At 42.5% G+C, this 18,859-nt stretch overlaps 1 protein-coding gene across 1 annotated transcript in view; it reads right to left on the bottom strand.

The window, feature by feature from the left end:
• Positions 1-14,026: 14,026 nt before the first annotated feature.
• Positions 14,027-18,859, bottom strand: part of RIMKLA (ribosomal modification protein rimK like family member A) — a 44,905-nt gene continuing 40,072 nt past the window's right edge. The window contains exons 4-5 of the mRNA XM_066609331.1: positions 18,078-18,281; positions 14,027-14,475 (exon numbers count right to left, since the gene is read on the bottom strand). Of these exons, the coding sequence (XP_066465428.1) occupies positions 14,027-14,475; positions 18,078-18,281 (653 nt within the window). The remainder of the gene's footprint in view (positions 14,476-18,077; positions 18,282-18,859) is intronic.

Raw genomic sequence — 18,859 nt, 5'->3', positions numbered from 1 at the left:
TTTAAAAGGCATTTCCCCTAGCAATAAAAAGTCACGATTAAACACCGGGTTCTTGTTAAAACTCTGTTCAGCTTTTACTAGATGGCAACCTATTTGTCTGCCATTGTAGGGGCTCGTTCACATCAGCATTGAAAGTTCTGTTCAGAACCTCCATTGCCAATTTTTGCAAAAAAAGGGCAAAATAGTGCGGCCTGCATTGCTATTTCATTCTGTCATGTCCAGCAATATACCAGAAACCAAATGGACCCCATTATAGTCAACAGAGTCCGTTCAGCACTATCTGGTTCCGTCATACAATGGCCCCATTCGGCAAGGGGTTGCCTTATTTCTGGCCCCCGAACAGAGCATGAAATCAGAAACCCCCAGCGCTGATGTGAACAAGCCCCAACGTCTCCTATGACAATAAGCATAGTTCCTCAAACAGAAAATGTGCCGTGTTGTGCAGTGATACATTCCTTACTCCTGTAGATCTCTATAACTAGCCGTAAGAGTATCAGAATAACTTTCAAGCCCTTATGGAAATTCGAATACCACATGGTTACTAATTGTCTGAAGACAAGAACCAATATGGCCGCCATAGGAGTAGTCAACTAGGCCTCTAAGATTTCTGAATGCAGAGGTACAGCAGTAGGGGATGTATCACTGTACAACAAGGCAAAGTTGCTGTTCAAGATGTCCCATATTCGGATAGAACGAGGAAGTCGCTAAATAGATTGTTTTCATAAGTTGACAGAAGACGACTGAGTTGCCTAAAATTTGAAAACAGGTCTACTTTCTTTCAAAAACAAAGCTACTCATGTCTACGCTTCAGTGAAGTTGAGCTGCAATACCAAACACAACCCACACTTAGGTGTGGCGCTGTTTTTGGAACAAAGCAGCCAAGTTTTTTCCTAATTCTGCACAGCACCTTACTTCTCAATTGTGTGTAACTATTTCACAGTCTTGGCAATCCCGAAAAGTCCAGTTAAGTTTTTTTGTTTTTTGTGTCTTTTTTTAAATATTGCACTCACAATTTGTGATGACAAAAGTCAAAAACTGACAATGGCTGTAGTTGAACAGTGCGCCATATTGCTCAGTGGGCTTCCATGGTGATTGCTGTGGTAGGCCCGTATATCCCTTGTGGATTGAATAGACATCTATAGATCAGAGTGATAATAACATTTTGGGGTTTTTTTTGTAAACTAGGTAGATCATGCATCAGGTTCATGCTAAATCCAGCTCAAAGCAATATGGCCGTCTATAGTATGTAACTTTACATCTTCCTTGTGTTAGAAATTGGGAGGCATCCTATTATCTAAATGTAAGTATATGAATGTAGTCCTACTAAGCCGATCATTATAAATGGGTCTTATAACCTTGGAGAACATGAATATCATTCTCAAGGGAAATCCATAGAGTTGAGGTTATGTAAAAAAATGGGGGTGGAGGGGGAGGGCGCCATCCTGATGCGGGTATATGCCACCATGTAACTTTCCCCCTTCTTATGTGACTTTTATAGAGATGGATATTGTGACCGTTGGGACAGTCTCATTCCCTTATCACCTATTTATATAGTGCATACATATTATGTAACACTTTACATCACTTGATATTGTGGGTTTTGTCCCCATTGGGGCTAACAATTCTGAAATTCACCCATTAGCATGTTTATGGAGTGTGGAAGGAAATCGGAGCACCCGGAGGAAACCCATGCAAGCATGAGGAGAACATATAAACTCCATGCAGATGTTGTCCTTGGTTGGATTTGGGCCTAAAAGGCAACCGTGCCAACTACTGAGCTACCATGCTACCCATATGTTGTTAGGGGAAGGTTGTGAAGGCTTATATGGGGTACTGGGGTTAAGCCAAGATAATCTGAAGCCATCCCTCTCCACTTTTTCTTGACTATGAGTCTAAGCCAAGAACCTTTCCTCAACAGTCTGTATCTGTGGTATACACACAACAATGCCCTCTAATTACCCTGATAATTCCACTCATGATGAAATTGCCCCGGTAATTTCTGTTGACCTGGGAACTCCACCTGTCTTAGAGCGACTATCTGGTTTTATGACAAAATTCTATCCTGGGACCAGCGTGGGAGAGGATGTACATTGCCTGTAGTTGTTCTCTGCCATCCCTCCAATATATCAGTACTGGGTCCCATTTTCGGCCATTTAGGATGGCCAACACAACCTTCAGACTACCCAAACCCCCACAGTACAATGGTAGTGTTAGACTACCAATGCACTATACCTCTGCTGTCTGGTTGGCCAGGGCTGCTCACATGATCAGCAATGCCAATCACAGAGCAGTGCACAGTATGCATTGGGTAGTTAGAAAAGTGCTGCAGCCCACTTGGATGGCCGAAATGGAGCCTAGTGCATTAGAAGGATGACAGAGAAGAATAACTGCATATAATATACCCCCATCCCCTCCCCCTTCTGTTCTGGGGGAAAGTTTTGGCCCCAAAACTAAGAGTCACTTTGACAGCAACTGAACGACTAAACCCCATGTGATCATATATAATAACACAAGAGATCAAAGTTATCTGACGTTAGAACCCCTTCTAGTGTATAAAATATTGTAAATGTATCCTACCTAAACATAGAAAGTCTTTTAAAGAATCCAAAATGAGTAACCAGCAAGTGCAGGATGTCATTGATTAATAACCATATACTGTCTTATGCCATAAGCATGAATGCTTTCTATTAGGAGTTCAGTATCGGTAAAAGTTAATGATTTGTTTGGCACGTGGCACATTTTCAAAAGGGTGTATCCAGCACCAGTTCTGCACTGGGCAGAATGAGACACCTAGCTGGAGCCTGTGACATCACTGCTCCAGAATGCTGATGTCACTTCATGCAAAGCATTCACCTAATCAACTGAATGTCTAAATCAGTGCAGCAGAAAGTAATTCACTCCTGCTTTCAGATGTGGGGGGTCTACAACTCCGCAATACACTGGAAATGTGAGGGCCAGGTAACTTGGCACTGCCAGAATCCACCTAATACAGGCCAAGTTCAATAAAACTAAAAAGTGCATGTTTTTAGCAATATTTAAGGGGTTCTATGAGTTGTAATATTTCTTTTAAGTAAACACATCATTTTATTAATTTCTATCCACTAAATACAATGTACTGCAAAGATAGCGTGGTACCATGTTAGCCCAAATAATCTATATGGCCATAACTATTCCAGTAAAGCAAAGAAAAAAGTATTACACTAGCAGAAGTAATTAATACCTTTACTAGCTGGCCAAAAAAATTAGAATATTTCGGGTTGGCCGGTAAGGCCGGCTGCACATGCGTCGTCGCTAGTTTCAGAAATATACATAACTGGGGCAAAGCTACGCACTTGTGATGGTTGTGCCAAATACTGTGCGGTGGTACATTGTGAGGTGCATCATTTTAACAAATTTGATGCAATTTTTGTCAAATTAAATAAGACCAGTTCCGTCTTCTGATCATCCGGGCAGGCTGCAAAGCTTTGCACCAATTATGAGAAGTCAATCCAATCACTTGTAAATGATGAAGGCCTCATAATACACGGTACATTCAAGGTACTAGTCTCTCCTGCACTGTATATATATATATATATATATATATATATATATATATATATATATATATATATATATATATATTACACTGATCACATGCAGGTTCCATCACCAGGAATGTGACAGAGCAGCCATTAAATGTAAAGAATTCATGATCTATAATAACACGCACTTAAGTTTTTAGTGCAAGCAAAAAAAATAAAGCCAGATTGTTCTCAGATTAGTCCAACACATACTTGTGACATCTACTTAAAATAGAGATTGGGTCACTTCTGCTTTTGATATAGAGTGAATAATTTTCCTGTTGTTATAAATGATTTCATTGGGACCAATTTCAGCGAAACTGCGTTTTGCAATTACATGGCTCACGTGGTTCGGGTTCCCATTTTACCCTACATAGTATCTGTCCATTGAAATGAATGTAAACCGTTGCATGCTCGCACCCCAACTCCCCCCATTAATCCCAACAGTAGTGTTGCCAAGTGTGCCTAACTTGGAGATAGGTAGATGCTTAGAGCATTCTAGCCTACCCCAGGTGAGCGAACATGCAGGACCCTCATGTACAAAGAGCGTTCCTACTCCAGCACAGGGGAAGGAGCTGCTGTTACCTAATATCTCCTTTTTCTCTCCTGCACCAATCTTTTAAAGGGATACGTTATACTTAAAGTGGCCCTCTGGTTTCAGAACAAAATTCTGTTTTCGGACTGGAGGGTGGAGTTGGTATGTCACCTGCACTTGATCTTCTCCGTCTCTTGTTGCACCAGTTTCGATCTCATTTGTAGTTGGTCAAGATGGCTGCAGCTATTTTCTAATTAGATTAAGCATTGCTCGGTTATTGGACAGCCCTGATCACGTGAGCAGTGCTGGCAAATCACACAGCAGTTACTGTATAGTGTATTGGTAGTCTAACACTACCAAAGGACTGTGGGCTACTAGGTAGTCTAAAGATGGCGCTGGCCATCATGTCCACCTGAAAAGGGAACTGGAACTGGTATAATGCAGGGACAGAGGAGAAGTTCAAGGTAAGATACCACCTCCACCCATCTGGTCCTAGGACGGAATCTTGTTCCTAAACCAGAGGGCTGCTTTAAACACAGGATGTCGTACATTCTGAGTGGCGGGTGTTGGACATGGTCTAGGTTACTGTTTTTTAAGTCTACATGATTTGCCTCTATCTCATAGAGGGTACTTGAGGATCAGCAACAGGGACAAACTGGTGTAGTTGGACCAGACGTATCATCCTCTACACAAATGTTTGCAGATAGGTTAATTGCAGGTATTTAAATCCATATGTTTGCCTGGTTCCTCCATTAAATGGGGTTCTCCACCTTTGGACAATCCCTAGACATTAGAAGGATGCCTTGATAATAAGTTAATTACAAAGTGACTCTAGCAATTAGCTATAATCTGTAGGAAAACCTGGCAGTAAGGGTGAAGTCACACGAACGTATATCGGCTCGGTTTTTACGCCGAGCCGATATACGTTGTCCTCGTGTGCAGGGGGGGGGAGGATGGAAGAGCCCGGAGCAGGAACTGAGCTCCCGGCCCCTCTCCGCCTCCTCTCCGCCCCTCTGCACTATTTGTAATGGGAAGAGTCGGGACAGGGGCGGGGCTAAGTTACCGCAAATTAGCCCTGCCCCCATCCAACCTCTCCCCATTGCAAATAGTGCAGAGGGGCGGAGAGGAGGCAGAGAGGGGGGCGGGAGCTCAGTTCCTGCACTTGGCTCTTCCATCTTTCCCCCTCTGCACACTAGGACAACGTATATCGGCTCGGCGTGAAAACCGAGCCGATATACATTCGTGTGACTTCACCCTAAGTGTTCAATTTCCCTGCAGCACCACCACAGGGGAAATTAAGCATTACACAGTGTCCATTCACATCAGTGGGTTGTTGGTGTGTAGCAGGACAGTTCAGGTCCTCCAGAGCAAGTGATACTCTTTATAGCTGCTCTATACTCTGGCCAAGAGATGACGATGCTGAACACGGGATCACTCCTCTATTAACCTATTGGGGTATATGGAAAGCTCATTTAAGTTGAAGAAAAAATCTATTTTAGCTCTGGCACAGTCACGTTTTGCTCAACGCCCCTCATTTCACAGCAAGTTCAGACAATTTAGGGTCAAAATTAAACGTTCTGGAGGGTGGATGATATGGTTTCCCAGATAAGGCTTAACTAAATGCCTTTTCTGCTTACAAGGGAAATTTAGTGAAAAATATTTTCATATGGAATCACACTGTCTATTTAAGACTGTAATATTAACTGTAATATGTCATCTCTGCAGGGTTGGCACTTAACACTGCTGCCACCGTTTAGTTGAATGACAGAGCCACATAACTTAATTTCTATTGCCAGGAGGAAAGAAGGAAGAGGGGGACATGATGGAAACCTTTATATATGTTACAGGAGGAGAGAAGGGAGAGGAGGACATGATGGAAACCTTTATATATGTTACAGGAGGAGAGAAGGGAGAGGAGGACATGATGGAAACCTTTATATATGTTACAGGAGGAGAGATGGGAGAGGGGGACATGATGGAAACCTTTATATATGTTACAGGAGGAGGGAAGGGGAGGAGGGACATGATGGAATCCTTTAGATAGGTTAGAGAAGGAGAGAAAGGATAGTGGAACTTGATAGAAACCTTATATATGTTACAGGAGGAGAGAAAGGGGGAGGACATGATGGAAACCTTTATATGTGTTACAGGAGGAGAGAAGGGAGAGAGGGACATGATGGAGGCCATTATATATGTCACAGGAGGAGAGAAGGGCGAGGGGGACATGATGGAAACCTTTAGATATGTTACAAGTGGAGAGAAAGGAGAGGGCGGATATGATGGAAACCTTTATATATGTTACAGGAGAAGGGACATTATGGAAAGCTTTACATATGTTACAGGAGAAGGGACATGATGGAAACCTTTATATATGTTACAGGAGGGAGAGAAGGGAGAGGGAGGACATGATGGAAACCTTTATATATGTTACAGGAGGAGAAAAGGGAGAGGGGGGACATGATGGAAACCTTTATATATGTTACAGGAGAAGGGAAGGGAGAGGGGATACATGATGGAAACCTTTCTATATGTTACAGGAGGACAGAGAGAGTAGAGGGAGGACATGATGGAATTCTTTAGATATGTTACATGAGGAGAAAAGGGAGAGGGGAACATGATGGGAACCTTTATATATGTTACAGGAGGACAGAAGGGAGAGGGGGACATGATAGAAACCTTATATATGTTACAGGAGGAGAGAAGGGAGAGGGAGGACATGATGGAATCTTTTAGATATGTTACAGGAGGAAATAAGGACATGTTGGAAGCCTTTATATATATTACAGGAGGAGAGAAAGGAGAGGGGAGATATGATGGAAACCTTTATATATGTTACATGAGAAGGGACATTATGGAAACCTTTGTATATGTTACAGAAGGGAGAGGGGAACATGATGGAAAGCTTTATATATGTTACAAGAGGAGAGATGGAAGAGGGAGGACAAGATGGAAACCTTTATACAAGTTACAAGAGGAGAGAAGGGAGGGGGGACATGATGGAAACCTTTATATATGTTACAGGAGGGAGAGGGAGACATGATGGAAACCTTTATATATGTTACAGGAGGAGAGAGAGTAGAGGGAGGACATGATGCAATTCTTTAGATATGTTACATGAGGAGAGTAAGGAGAGGGGAACATGATGGAAACCTTTATATATGTTAAAGGTGGAAAGATGGAAACCTTTATATAAGTCACAGAAGGAGAGATGAAAGAGGGAGGACAAGATGGAAGCTTTATATATATTACAGGAGGAGAGAAGGGAGGGGGAGACATGATGGAAATCTTTATATATGTTATAGCAGGAAAGAAGAGAGAGGACACATGATGGAAACCTTTATATATTTTACAGGAGGGAGAGGGAGACATGATGGAAACCTTTATATATGTTACAGGAGGAGAGAGAGTAGAGAGAGGACATGATGGAATTCTTTAGATATGTTACATGAGGAGAGAAGGGAGAGGCGGACATGATGGAAACCTTTATATATGTTACTGGTGGAGAGATGGAAACCTTTATATAAGTCACAGAAGGAGAGATGGAAGAGGGAGGACAAGATGGAAACCTTTATATATGATACGGGACGAGAGAAGGGAGATGGGGACATGATGGAAACCTTTATATATGTTACAGGAGGAGAGAAAGGAAAGGAGGACATGATGGAATCCTTTAGAAATGTTACAGGAGGAGAAAAGGGAGAGGGGGACATGATGGAAACCTTTATATATGTTACAGGAGGAGAGAAATGAGAGGGGGGATATGATAGAAACCTTTATATATGTTACAGGAGAAGGTACATTATGGAAACCTTTATATATGTTACAGGAGAGAAGGGAGAGGGGGACTTGATAGAAACCTTATATATGTTACAGGAGGAGAGAGACGAGAGGGAGGACATTATGGAATTCTTTGGATATGTTACATGAGGAGAGAAGGGAGAGGGAGGACATGATGGAAACCTTTATATATGTTACAGGAGGAGAGAAAGGAGAAGGGGGATATGATGGAAATCTTTATTTATGTTACAGGAGAAGGGATTATGGAAACCTTTATATATGTTACAGAGGAGTGAAGGGAGAGGAAGGACATGATGGAATCCTTTAGCTATGTTACAGGAGGAGTGAAGGGAGAGGGGGACATGATGGAAACCTTTATATATGTTACAGGAGGAGAGAAAGGAGAGGGGGACATGATGGAAACCTCTATATATGTTACAGGAGGAGAGAAGGGAGAGGAGGACATGATGGAGACCTTTATATATGTTACTGGAGGAGAGAAGGGAGAGGGGGACATGATGGAAACCTTTATATATGTTACAGGAGGAGAGAAGGGAGGGGAGAGACATGATGGAAACCTTTATATATGTTACAGGAGGAGAGAAGGGAGAGGGGGGACATGATGGAAACCTTTGTATATGTTACAGGAGGAAAGAAGAAGAGAGGGGGACATGATGGAAACCTTTATATATGTTACAGGAGGAGAGAAAGGAGAGGGGGGATATGATGGAAATCTTTATTTATGTTACAGGAGAAGGGATTATGGAAACCTTTATATATGTTACAGAGGAGAGAAGGGAAAGGAAGGACATGATGGAATCCTTTAGCTATGTTACTGGAGGAGTGAAGGGAGAGGGGGACATGATGGAAACCTTTATATATGTTACAGGAGGAGAGAAAGGAGAGGGGGACATGATGGAAACCTCTATATATGTTACAGGAGGAGAGAAGGGAGAGGAGGACATGATGGAGACCTTTATATATGTTACTGGAGGAGAGAAGGGAGAGGGGGGACATGATGGAAACCTTTATATATGTTACAGGAGGAGAGAAGGGAGGGGAGAGACATGATGGAAACCTTTATATATGTTACAGGAGGAGAGAAGGGAGAGGGGGACATGATGGAAAGCTTTACATATGTTACAGGAGAAGGGACATGATGGAAACCTTATATATGTTACAGGAGGAGAGATGAAAGAGGGAGGACAAGATGGAAACCTTTATATATGTTACAGGAGGAGAGAAGGGAGAGGGGGGACATGATGGAAACCTTTGTATATGTTACAGGAGGAAAGAAGAAGAGAGGCAGGACATGATGGAAACCTTTATGTATGTTACAAGAGGAGAGAAGGGAGAGGGGACATGATGGAAACCTTTATATATGTTACAGGAGGAGAGAAAGGAGAGGGGGACATGATGGAAACCTTCATATATGTTACAGGAGGAGAGAAAGGAAAGGAGGACATGATGTAATCCTTCAGATATGTTACAGGAGGAGAGAAGGGAGAGGGGGACATGATGGAAAGCTTTACATATGTTACAGGAGAAGGGACATGATGGAAACCTTTATATATGTTACAGGAGGGAGAGAAGGGAGAGGGAGGACATGATGGAAACCTTTATATATGTTACAGGAAGAGAGAAAGGAGAGGGGGGATATGATGGAAACTTTTATATATGTTACAGGAGGGAGAGGGGGGCATGATGGAGGCCTTTATATATGTTACAGGAGGAGAGAAGGGAGAGGGGACATGATTGAAACCTTTATATATGTTACAGGAGGAGAGAAAGGGGAGGGGGGGACATGATGGAAACCTTTATATATGTTACAGGAGGAGAGAAAGGGGAGGGGGGGGGGACATGATGGAAAGCTTTATATATGTTACAGGAGGAGAGAAGGGAGAGGGGGACATGATGGAAAGCTTTACATATGTTACAGGAGAAGGGACATGATGGAAACCTTTATATATGTTACAGGAGGAGAGATGAAAGAGGGAGGACAAGATGGAAACCTTTATATATGTTACAGGAGGAGAGAAGGGAGAGGGGGGACATGATGGAAACCTTTGTATATGTTACAGGAGGAAAGAAGAAGAGAGGCAGGACATGATGGAAACCTTTATGTATGTTACAAGAGGAGAGAAGGGAGAGGGGACATGATGGAAACCTTTATATATGTTACAGGAGGAGAGAAAGGAGAAGGGGACATGATGGAAACCTTCATATATGTTACAGGAGGAGAGAAAGGAAAGGAGGACATGATGTAATCCTTCAGATATGTTACAGGAGGAGAGAAGGGAGAGGGGGACATGATGGAAAGCTTTACATATGTTACAGGAGAAGGGACATGATGGAAACCTTTATATATGTTACAGGAGGGAGAGAAGGGAGAGGGAGGACATGATGGAAACCTTTATATATGTTACAGGAAGAGAGAAAGGAGAGGGGGGATATGATGGAAACTTTTATATATGTTACAGGAGGGAGAGGGGGGCATGATGGAGGCCTTTATATATGTTACAGGAGGAGAGAAGGGAGAGGGGACATGATTGAAACCTTTATATATGTTACAGGAGGAGAGAAAGGGGAGGGGGGGACATGATGGAAACCTTTATATATGTTACAGGAGGAGAGAAAGGGGAGGGGGGGGACATGATGGAAAGCTTTATATATGTTACAGGAGGAGAAAAGGGAGAGGGGGCGTGATGGAAACCTTTATATATGTTACAGGAGAAGGGACATGATGGAAACCTTTATATATGTTACAGGAGGGAGAGGGGGGCATGATGGAGGCCTTTATATATGTTACAGGAGGAGAGAAAGGGGAGGGGGGGACATGATGGAAACCTTTATATATGTTACAGGAGGAGAGAAAGGGGAGGGGGGACATGATGGAAAGCTTTATATATGTTACAGGAGGGAGAGGGGGGCATGATGGAGGCCTTTATATATGTTACAGGAGGAGAGAAAGGGGAGGGGGGGGACATGATGGAAACCTTTATATATGTTACAGGAGGAGAGAAAGGGGAGGGGGGACATGATGGAAAGCTTTATATATGTTACAGGAGGAGAAAAGGGAGAGGGGGCGTGATGGAAACCTTTATATATGTTACACGAGAAGGGAAGGGAGAGGGGGGACATGATGGAAACCTTTATATATATACACATGTTACAGGAGGGGAGAAAGGAGAGGGGGGACTTGATGGAAAACTTTATATATGGTACAGGAGGGAGAGGGAGACATGATGGAAACCTCTATATATGTTACAGGACAAGAGAAGGGAGAGGGGGGACATGATGGAATCCTTTAGTTATGTTAAATGTATAAATAAGGTTCAGGAGAGACGTGTATTTAGAAAGCTAAATACTAGAACAAGGGAACACAATCAGATTAGTTGGGGAAAAAAATCAGAAGCTAAGTCAGGAAATATAATTTTTCTGAAGGAGTAGTAGATATTTGGAACAAGCTTCCAGCATGTGTGGTTGAAAGATCAACTATAAATTAATTCAAACGGACTAGGATAAGCATAGAACTATCCTAAGAGAGAAATAAAAAAGAAATTTTAATAGGACAGACTAGATGGACCAGGGGTGCTTTTTCTGTCATCAATTGTTTTTGCTTCTGTAGGGACTTGGTTACTGCTTCAATCTCTACAAGCTGTGTTGGTAAGCATCTGGTCACTTTGGGCCATAGTTGCCCATTATTTAATTTTTTAAAATCCCTCCTATGTTATCACCATCTTCAAAAATGGTGTGCTCCAGCCACCCATTTTGGGGCTATTGCATAAGCACTGGATGGTGGACTGATGAATGCTTATGCCACCAATTCTAAATATGATCTCCAGCCAATGACTGTCCAACTGTTGCAAAACTACAGAATGTCCCGTGATTGTAGTTTCACAACAGATGAAGATTGGTTTCACAGTTTGGAGACCGCGGCCGTAGAGTCTATTTTACGTGGTACTTCATGGTGCATCAATATTATTTTTTAGTATTTCATGTTTCACCAATGCAAAAACTACAAAATACTGGATGTAACTAATACTGATCTGAACACTCCTTGTGTACATCATGAGGGGACGCACATATTTCATGATCTAGTTTTCCAGCAACCAGGGCTTTTTCCAGTGCTCATTGTCTCCCCCTGATGCACTATACTGCAGTTGTTACTTTTTAGGCCCATTCACTTTGATAAAGTATGCAGAATAACGTTACCACATTGGCACTGACTATTATAATACTACGGACCGGTAATATGCATATGACAGGTAGTAGGTATTTTGTATTTGACTTGCATATTGTATGATCAAAAAGTTAATCTCCTCCAACAACATATCTGTTTAGTTAGGCACATTGTCACATACAGCATGCAGAGAATGGGAGGACTAGCACTGTTGTGTGCCTATGTAGTCTGCCGGATGCATGCAGCTGCAAGCTCTGCAAGAGGACAACCAGGGAACAACAAAGAGGGTAGGTAGAAAAGTCACATTCCCTGATTCAGCCTTTCATCTCCCATAACTTTAGTTTATGGAGCTCATAATAGATGACAGATTCCCTTTAAGGTTTTCAGCAATCCTATGCCGCTAAGAAAAGGTAAAAAGGCGGCCACGCATCTGTGTGGCATGCACCATTGACGTCTAATGGAATTGGTGGCTTTGCCGTCTCCATAAGGCCTCCTTCACAGGGCGACAAAGTCGTGTGATTTTCTCGCGATGTGACAATGCTATAAATCGCATGTATGTGTAGCCCAGGCCTTCCTATGGGTTCCTTCACATTTGTGATGTTTTGTAGCATGCGACATTGCAAGTCAAAAACCTCACAGGTTTCACGATATGCACGCGACTCGCGAGCTTTTGTAGCCCATGTTTCCCTATGGAGCCTTCCTCTTTGTTGCACGCTATTTTCGTGCGGTGCAATGCAACTTTGACAGTAGGAAATCCTACCTCGAAGCTCTAAACTAGGCCGTAGCTGCAGGGAAAGTAAAAAATAAAGAATACATCACCTTAGAAGCGCTGACAGCCCAGCTGCATGTTCTTCCCGATCCCCGACACTGTTTTTCATTATCTCTTCTGGCCAGGAATTGAAAAATCCCCGCCTCCTTGAAGTGCTGCCTCTGATTGGCTTAGCCAATCAGAGCCAATCAATGGCTGTGATTGGTTCATCGAACGTTGGCTCTGATTGGCTAAGCATCACAGCACTCAGAATATTAGAGGCAGCGCTTCCAGGACGCGGTGATTTTTAAATCCCCAGCCAGAGGAGATGATGAAGACCAGTGCCGGGCACCGGGAAGAAGATGCAGCGGAGCCGGACAGCGCTTCTTAGGTGATGTATTCTTTTTTTAAATTTTTTTCCTGCAGCTAGGGGTTATTTTCGGGGTAGGGCTTATATTTCAATCTCACGACTGTGTGGCCCCACTTGCCACTTTGTAGCACCACAAAATCGTGGTATTGCTGTGAGAAAACACAGCGATATTGCACGGACCACCGATGTGATATCACTGCAATTTTCTCGCGGTGATGTCGCTTGAAGGTGGCCTAACTCCCATAGACTTCAGTGGAGAGGTTTACATGTATATCCTCCCACCTTTCCCATAAGTGATTAAGATAAAGGCCAGGTGGAAGGTCCCCAAATTTTGTTGTCCCAGAGCCACTACCCACCTCCACCCGTGGCTGTTGCAGGACTCCATACAAGTTATAAAGGCTGTCTCCATGGCACATATTCTCTATCCTATGATGATGGCTACCATGTCATTGATATATTAACTCTCCAGAGCACCGAAGGATGAAAACCAGACTAAATGTATAAAAACAAAAGGATAGACATGATAAGAACAGATATGATTGCTCATTGACCCCTATTATTTAACCCCATGAGGACGGAATATTTTCTCTCGTGGTACCCAGAATTATTTTTTCCCACATATTGCCCCATACTCAGACACTTTGTATTCTAAAGGTGCAAATAATAAATTAGATCCCAGGAGTCACATTGTTACTGATGAGACACAAGGAAGCAGCAGAATTATTACATTTTTCAGCAGTATAGCGGCTCAGAACAAATTGTTTTTCGTGATTTATTTGCAAGCCCCTGTTGAGCCACGTTGGCCACTGTGATTGATAAGTGCATTCATTTACACCGGTAATGAAGAGGTAGTTTACTCTGCGACATCGTTACAGAGACTATCTGTCTGTATCGGGGGACATGGCTTTGGTGCATTGATAGAATCCCTGATCTCCTTTACATCAGAAACACTATTATTACAGCGTGATCCATCAGTGGTCGTGAGGGTGCAGGCAGACACAAGCGCGCTTGTCTCATTGATTTCGGGAGGGCTGGATGCTGCAGATAGCGCAGACATCTCTTTTGATAGCCTACTGGGAAGAAGAGATATTGCGTAATCTGCAATAATACCAGCGAGATCTAATTTACACGCCTGATCAAATTCAGTAAACCCAACATTTGCATTAGCCTCACAAACCACAAACGATCCGTTATCCTTCAAGAGAAGGTCGATGCCGCATATGTCCATCCCCAGGATGTTTGACACTTGCATAGCTAACAGTTTGCCTTGTTCACTAAGAGGGAAGGTGCTGCCCACGCCACCTGCAAGAGAAAAAGAGGGTTGGTTAGAGCATGATTGCAGCGCGCCCGCAGGATGGTGTCACGGCATCAGGCCCGGCGCCCACGTGAACGCAGCTTCTGAACATCTGCCCTGTCTTTCGGGGCTGAGTGCCTATGAGTGCCTTCGCTGTAGATGTATTGCAGTTTATGATTTAGAGTGAATGTAATAAGCATCTATTCTCCTTAGGGAGAGCACCTAGAAGGTAAGTGAGGGGACTTATAAGGCCATTCATGCTCCTCTGGGTTATATGCAAATAAGGGTGACGGAACACTGATGAGGGGCAAACACCCCGAAACAGCTGTCTGTGTATGGACCCCTGCACATGGGCGGAAATTCTGCTGAATTTTCACCCGTGCCCGCCTGCATAGGATTGCATTACAAAACGCAATCCTATGCAGATTTCTCGCAGGGGATCCGACCCGGCCGTCTGCAGGCGGCCTATGGATTCCGGCTTGGCTTTCAATTCCCAGTCATTGTTACAAGGCTTGTATAAAGAGTCTAACATTGACTTGCAGACATGCTGCCTTCCAATAGGTGGCGGTGCAGGGGTATTGCTCCATCTCCCTTATTTGTAATAAACATGACATATAAGCCATGGGGGTATAGCCAGTACTTGTTGGTGACGCTTCCATAAAAAAAAATTTCCACTGCATGCACAGCATGCTGCTACTTGTCTCCCTGATGGCATACCCCTTTGCAAAATTATAGTTGACCTTCTTAAACCCCTTAACGCCCCAGGATGCCCTTGATTGATGGGTTTGTATGGCATGGGTTCAGGAGCTAAGCTTGCTCCACACACAGCTGCTGTCGGCTGCCTTTGACAGACAGTCGCAACAGCTGCGATCACACCGATCAAGGCTATTAGCCCTTTAAATTCTGACAGCAGCATTTAAATGCTCCAATCAGAAGACTCAAACGCCCCACCCCATTCCCCGCGATAAGATTGCAAGGTGCCATCCAGGAGTCATGGCAGCTGAGGGCTTTCTAAAGGCTCCCAAGGCCGTCATTTATATCTATCTATTAAGACGTGCCTGTGCCATATCTTAATACAATGCCAGCAGATTCGGTTGCACAAAAAAAAATGAGAACATTTTTCTATTTTTCTGCATATTTGCACACCAAAGGTCCCCATAGAAATCAACGGGTGGGTGGAGGGGTGCATATGCACATTACAAAAGACAAGGAGATGTGTGAAAAACTGCAACATTTTGCAGGCAAAAGAAGAAATCTGGAACTAATAACACAAATTAGTCATTTCAATCGGTGCGTCTTTGTTTGCCGTGCACAAATTAACATGAGTAGGGGGCGCCAAAACTACAGTTAAAGATGCCGATGCACGCAAAAAAAAAATATAGTTCATTCTGCAAAAACGCAGCACTTAGGTGCATGCAAATCACACACGCTCATGTGAAGCCAGCCTAAAAGAAAAAAATTCTTGCATTTATAATAAAAATTACAAAAGCGCAATCTATAAAAATAACATTATTTATCCCGCACGGTGAGTGTTGTCAGAAAAAAATACAATGTGCTAGAATTGCGCTTTTTTTGGTATCCCCGTTTCCAAGAAAAACTTGAATAAAAAGCGATCAAAAACTCGTATGTACTCCAAAATGGTACCAATAGAAACTGCAGGTTACCCTGCAAAAAAGAAGCCCTCGCGACAAAGCAGTAAAGATTTATGATGGTCAGAGCATGATGGAAGAAGCTATCTATATATATAAAGCTGAAAGCCCTCACTGACTCACTGACTGACTGACTCACTGACTGACTGACTCACTGACTGACTCACTGACTGACTGACTCGCCAAAAGTTCTCCAACTTCCCGATATTGCAGAAACATGAAATTTGGCACAAGCATAGATTATCTCCAAAATAGGAAAAGTAATTGGGTCCCAACTCGATTATTCAATTCTAGCGCAAAAGAATTGGCGTCGAAATTTTACGTACATAATCTAAATCTCTCACTTTCTGGTGTCATAGAAACGTGAAATTTGGCACGGGCATTTATTATGACATAAATAGGAAAAGTTAATAGGTCCCAACTCGATTGTTCAATTCTATGCGCAAAAGAATTGGCGTCGAAATTTTACGTACGGGATGTATTTTTCTCACTTTCCGGTGTCATAGAAACGTGAAATTTGGCACGAGCATTGATTATGTCATAAATAGGAAAAGCTAATGGGTCCCAACTCGATTATTCAATTCTATGTGCAAAATAATTAGCGTCCAAATTTTACGTACGGGATGTATTTTTCTCACTTTCCGGTGTCATAGAAACGGGAAATTTGGCACGAACATTGATTATGTCATAAATAGGAAAAGCTAATGGGTCCCAACTCGATTATTCAATTCTATGCGCAAAAGAATTAGCGTCCAAATTTTACGTACGGAATGTATTTTTCTCACTTTCCGGTGTCATAGAAACGTGAAATTTGGCATGAGCATTGATTATGTCATAAATAGGAAAAGTTCATGGGTCCAAGCTCGATTATTCAATTCTAAGCGCAAAAGAATTAGCGTCCAAATTTTACATACGTAATCTAATTCTCTCACTTCCTGATGTCATTTTGTATAAAGGAAACGTTGCATGGTTACCTCCCCGTGGTGCTTCCTGGGTAACGCAGAGAACTATGCAAAATGGTGAACATATCTTTTTCCTCAGTATCTCTAAAGTAACCACGACTTCATAAGATTTTCCGTGTGAACACCAGATAAACACCAGTACCAAATTAACTCGGGCGAAGCCGGGTATATCAGCTAGTATATGTATAATATACATATATATATATATATATATATATATATATATATATATATATATATATATATATATTTTTTTTTTTTTTAAGTAGTACAGGAAAAGAAATTAATCATTTTTTTCCTACAGTGTGCACTCTGCAATAACAAGACCACCTAAAGTTTATGTAATTGTGTTTTTTACATTTCCCTCCACTTTGAATTTTTTTTTACGTTTACGAGTACGGAGAAATGAAAAAAAGCAGCTTTGCCGCAATTAAGCCAAGCCATTCCTCATGCCTCACGATTAAGGTATGTTCACACACCAAATAGTATGGATTTTGGTGCAGATTTGCAGCGCTTATCACCCCCTCATTTAAAAGGGTAACATCTATAATGTAAAACTGCAGCATACATTGAAATGCTTCGCATTTAAACTCCGGAGCGCAGGTCAATTACCCCTGCAGATACCTTCTGCAGCGTGCGGATAACATTTTTTGCAATCCCATCCTCATGGCTTGTGCTATAAAATGTCAGCCAATTCCACTGGAGAAGAACCGCAACATTTCGGCAGTGTGCGAGCCTTTAGCGATCTTTCACACGGGACGGAATATTCAGCGTTGAGGAATAGGTCCTCCTGTGCAACATTCAGCACCAAAATCCGTAGTGCTATAACGCAGAATTGAAAATAGCAGAATCCTATCGGCAATTCCGCGTCAAAATCCACAGATAGCAGTGCGGATTATGGTGCGGGAATCAGGGCTGGCATATTCCGCAACGCTGTTGCAGAACATTCCGTCCCGTGTGAAAGGTTCCTTATACTCCACAGAGGATACAAACACTTACCCAAGCAGCAATTACTTTGCATTCTGCCATCAGTGGAACATCGTAACATGGATCCTACGACACGACCGCCCACAATCACCACGCGGATATCTTTTCCGTGAGACTCTTTCACGTACTTCTGGAACAGGTAGGGAGCGTCGTGCCGCACTAGATGAGATATGTCCAACAGATGATGCTTATCCCGTGCAAGAAATACAGCCTTTCCTGGGAAACCAACAAAACGGATGTTAGAATGGGCTGCGGGAAACCTTCTCGTTTAGTTTCATCCCCAATTAACTATAATGTAATGTTTTATTATTATTTTCACAGAAACAGTAGTGTAGTATTCTGCGCTACTTCTTTAAAAAACGGAAATCAAACGAAACAGAGACAAACTGAAGCACTTCAGTTCCTATTGAAATCAATGGAGAATTAGGTCTCATTCACATCTATCATAGTAACATGGTATGTTTGGCCGGAAACAGACATATGTCCATCCATTTCAGCCTGTTACCCCCCAATGTTGATCCAGAGGAAGGCAAAAAAGAAAAAGTATGAGGTAGAAGCCAATTTTCCCTATTTAAGTAAAAAAAAATTTCCTTCCTGACTCCAATCTGCCAATCAAAATAATTTCTGAAGTAATCAGTGATATAACATGTAATATTGTTACACTCAAGAAAGGTGTCCAGCCCCCTCTTGTACTCTTTTAGTGAGTTTTCCATCAGGCAGAGTTCCACAGTCTCACTGCTCTTACAGTAAAGAACCCCCTTCTATGTTGGTGATGAAACCTCCTTTCCTCTAGA

This window comes from Eleutherodactylus coqui, chromosome 6 (assembly GCF_035609145.1).
Source record: "Eleutherodactylus coqui strain aEleCoq1 chromosome 6, aEleCoq1.hap1, whole genome shotgun sequence".
Classification (NCBI taxonomy): domain Eukaryota; kingdom Metazoa; phylum Chordata; class Amphibia; order Anura; family Eleutherodactylidae; genus Eleutherodactylus; species Eleutherodactylus coqui.
The sequence above is the reverse complement of the archived record's forward strand: the minus strand, read 5'-3'. Positions and strand labels throughout refer to the sequence as shown.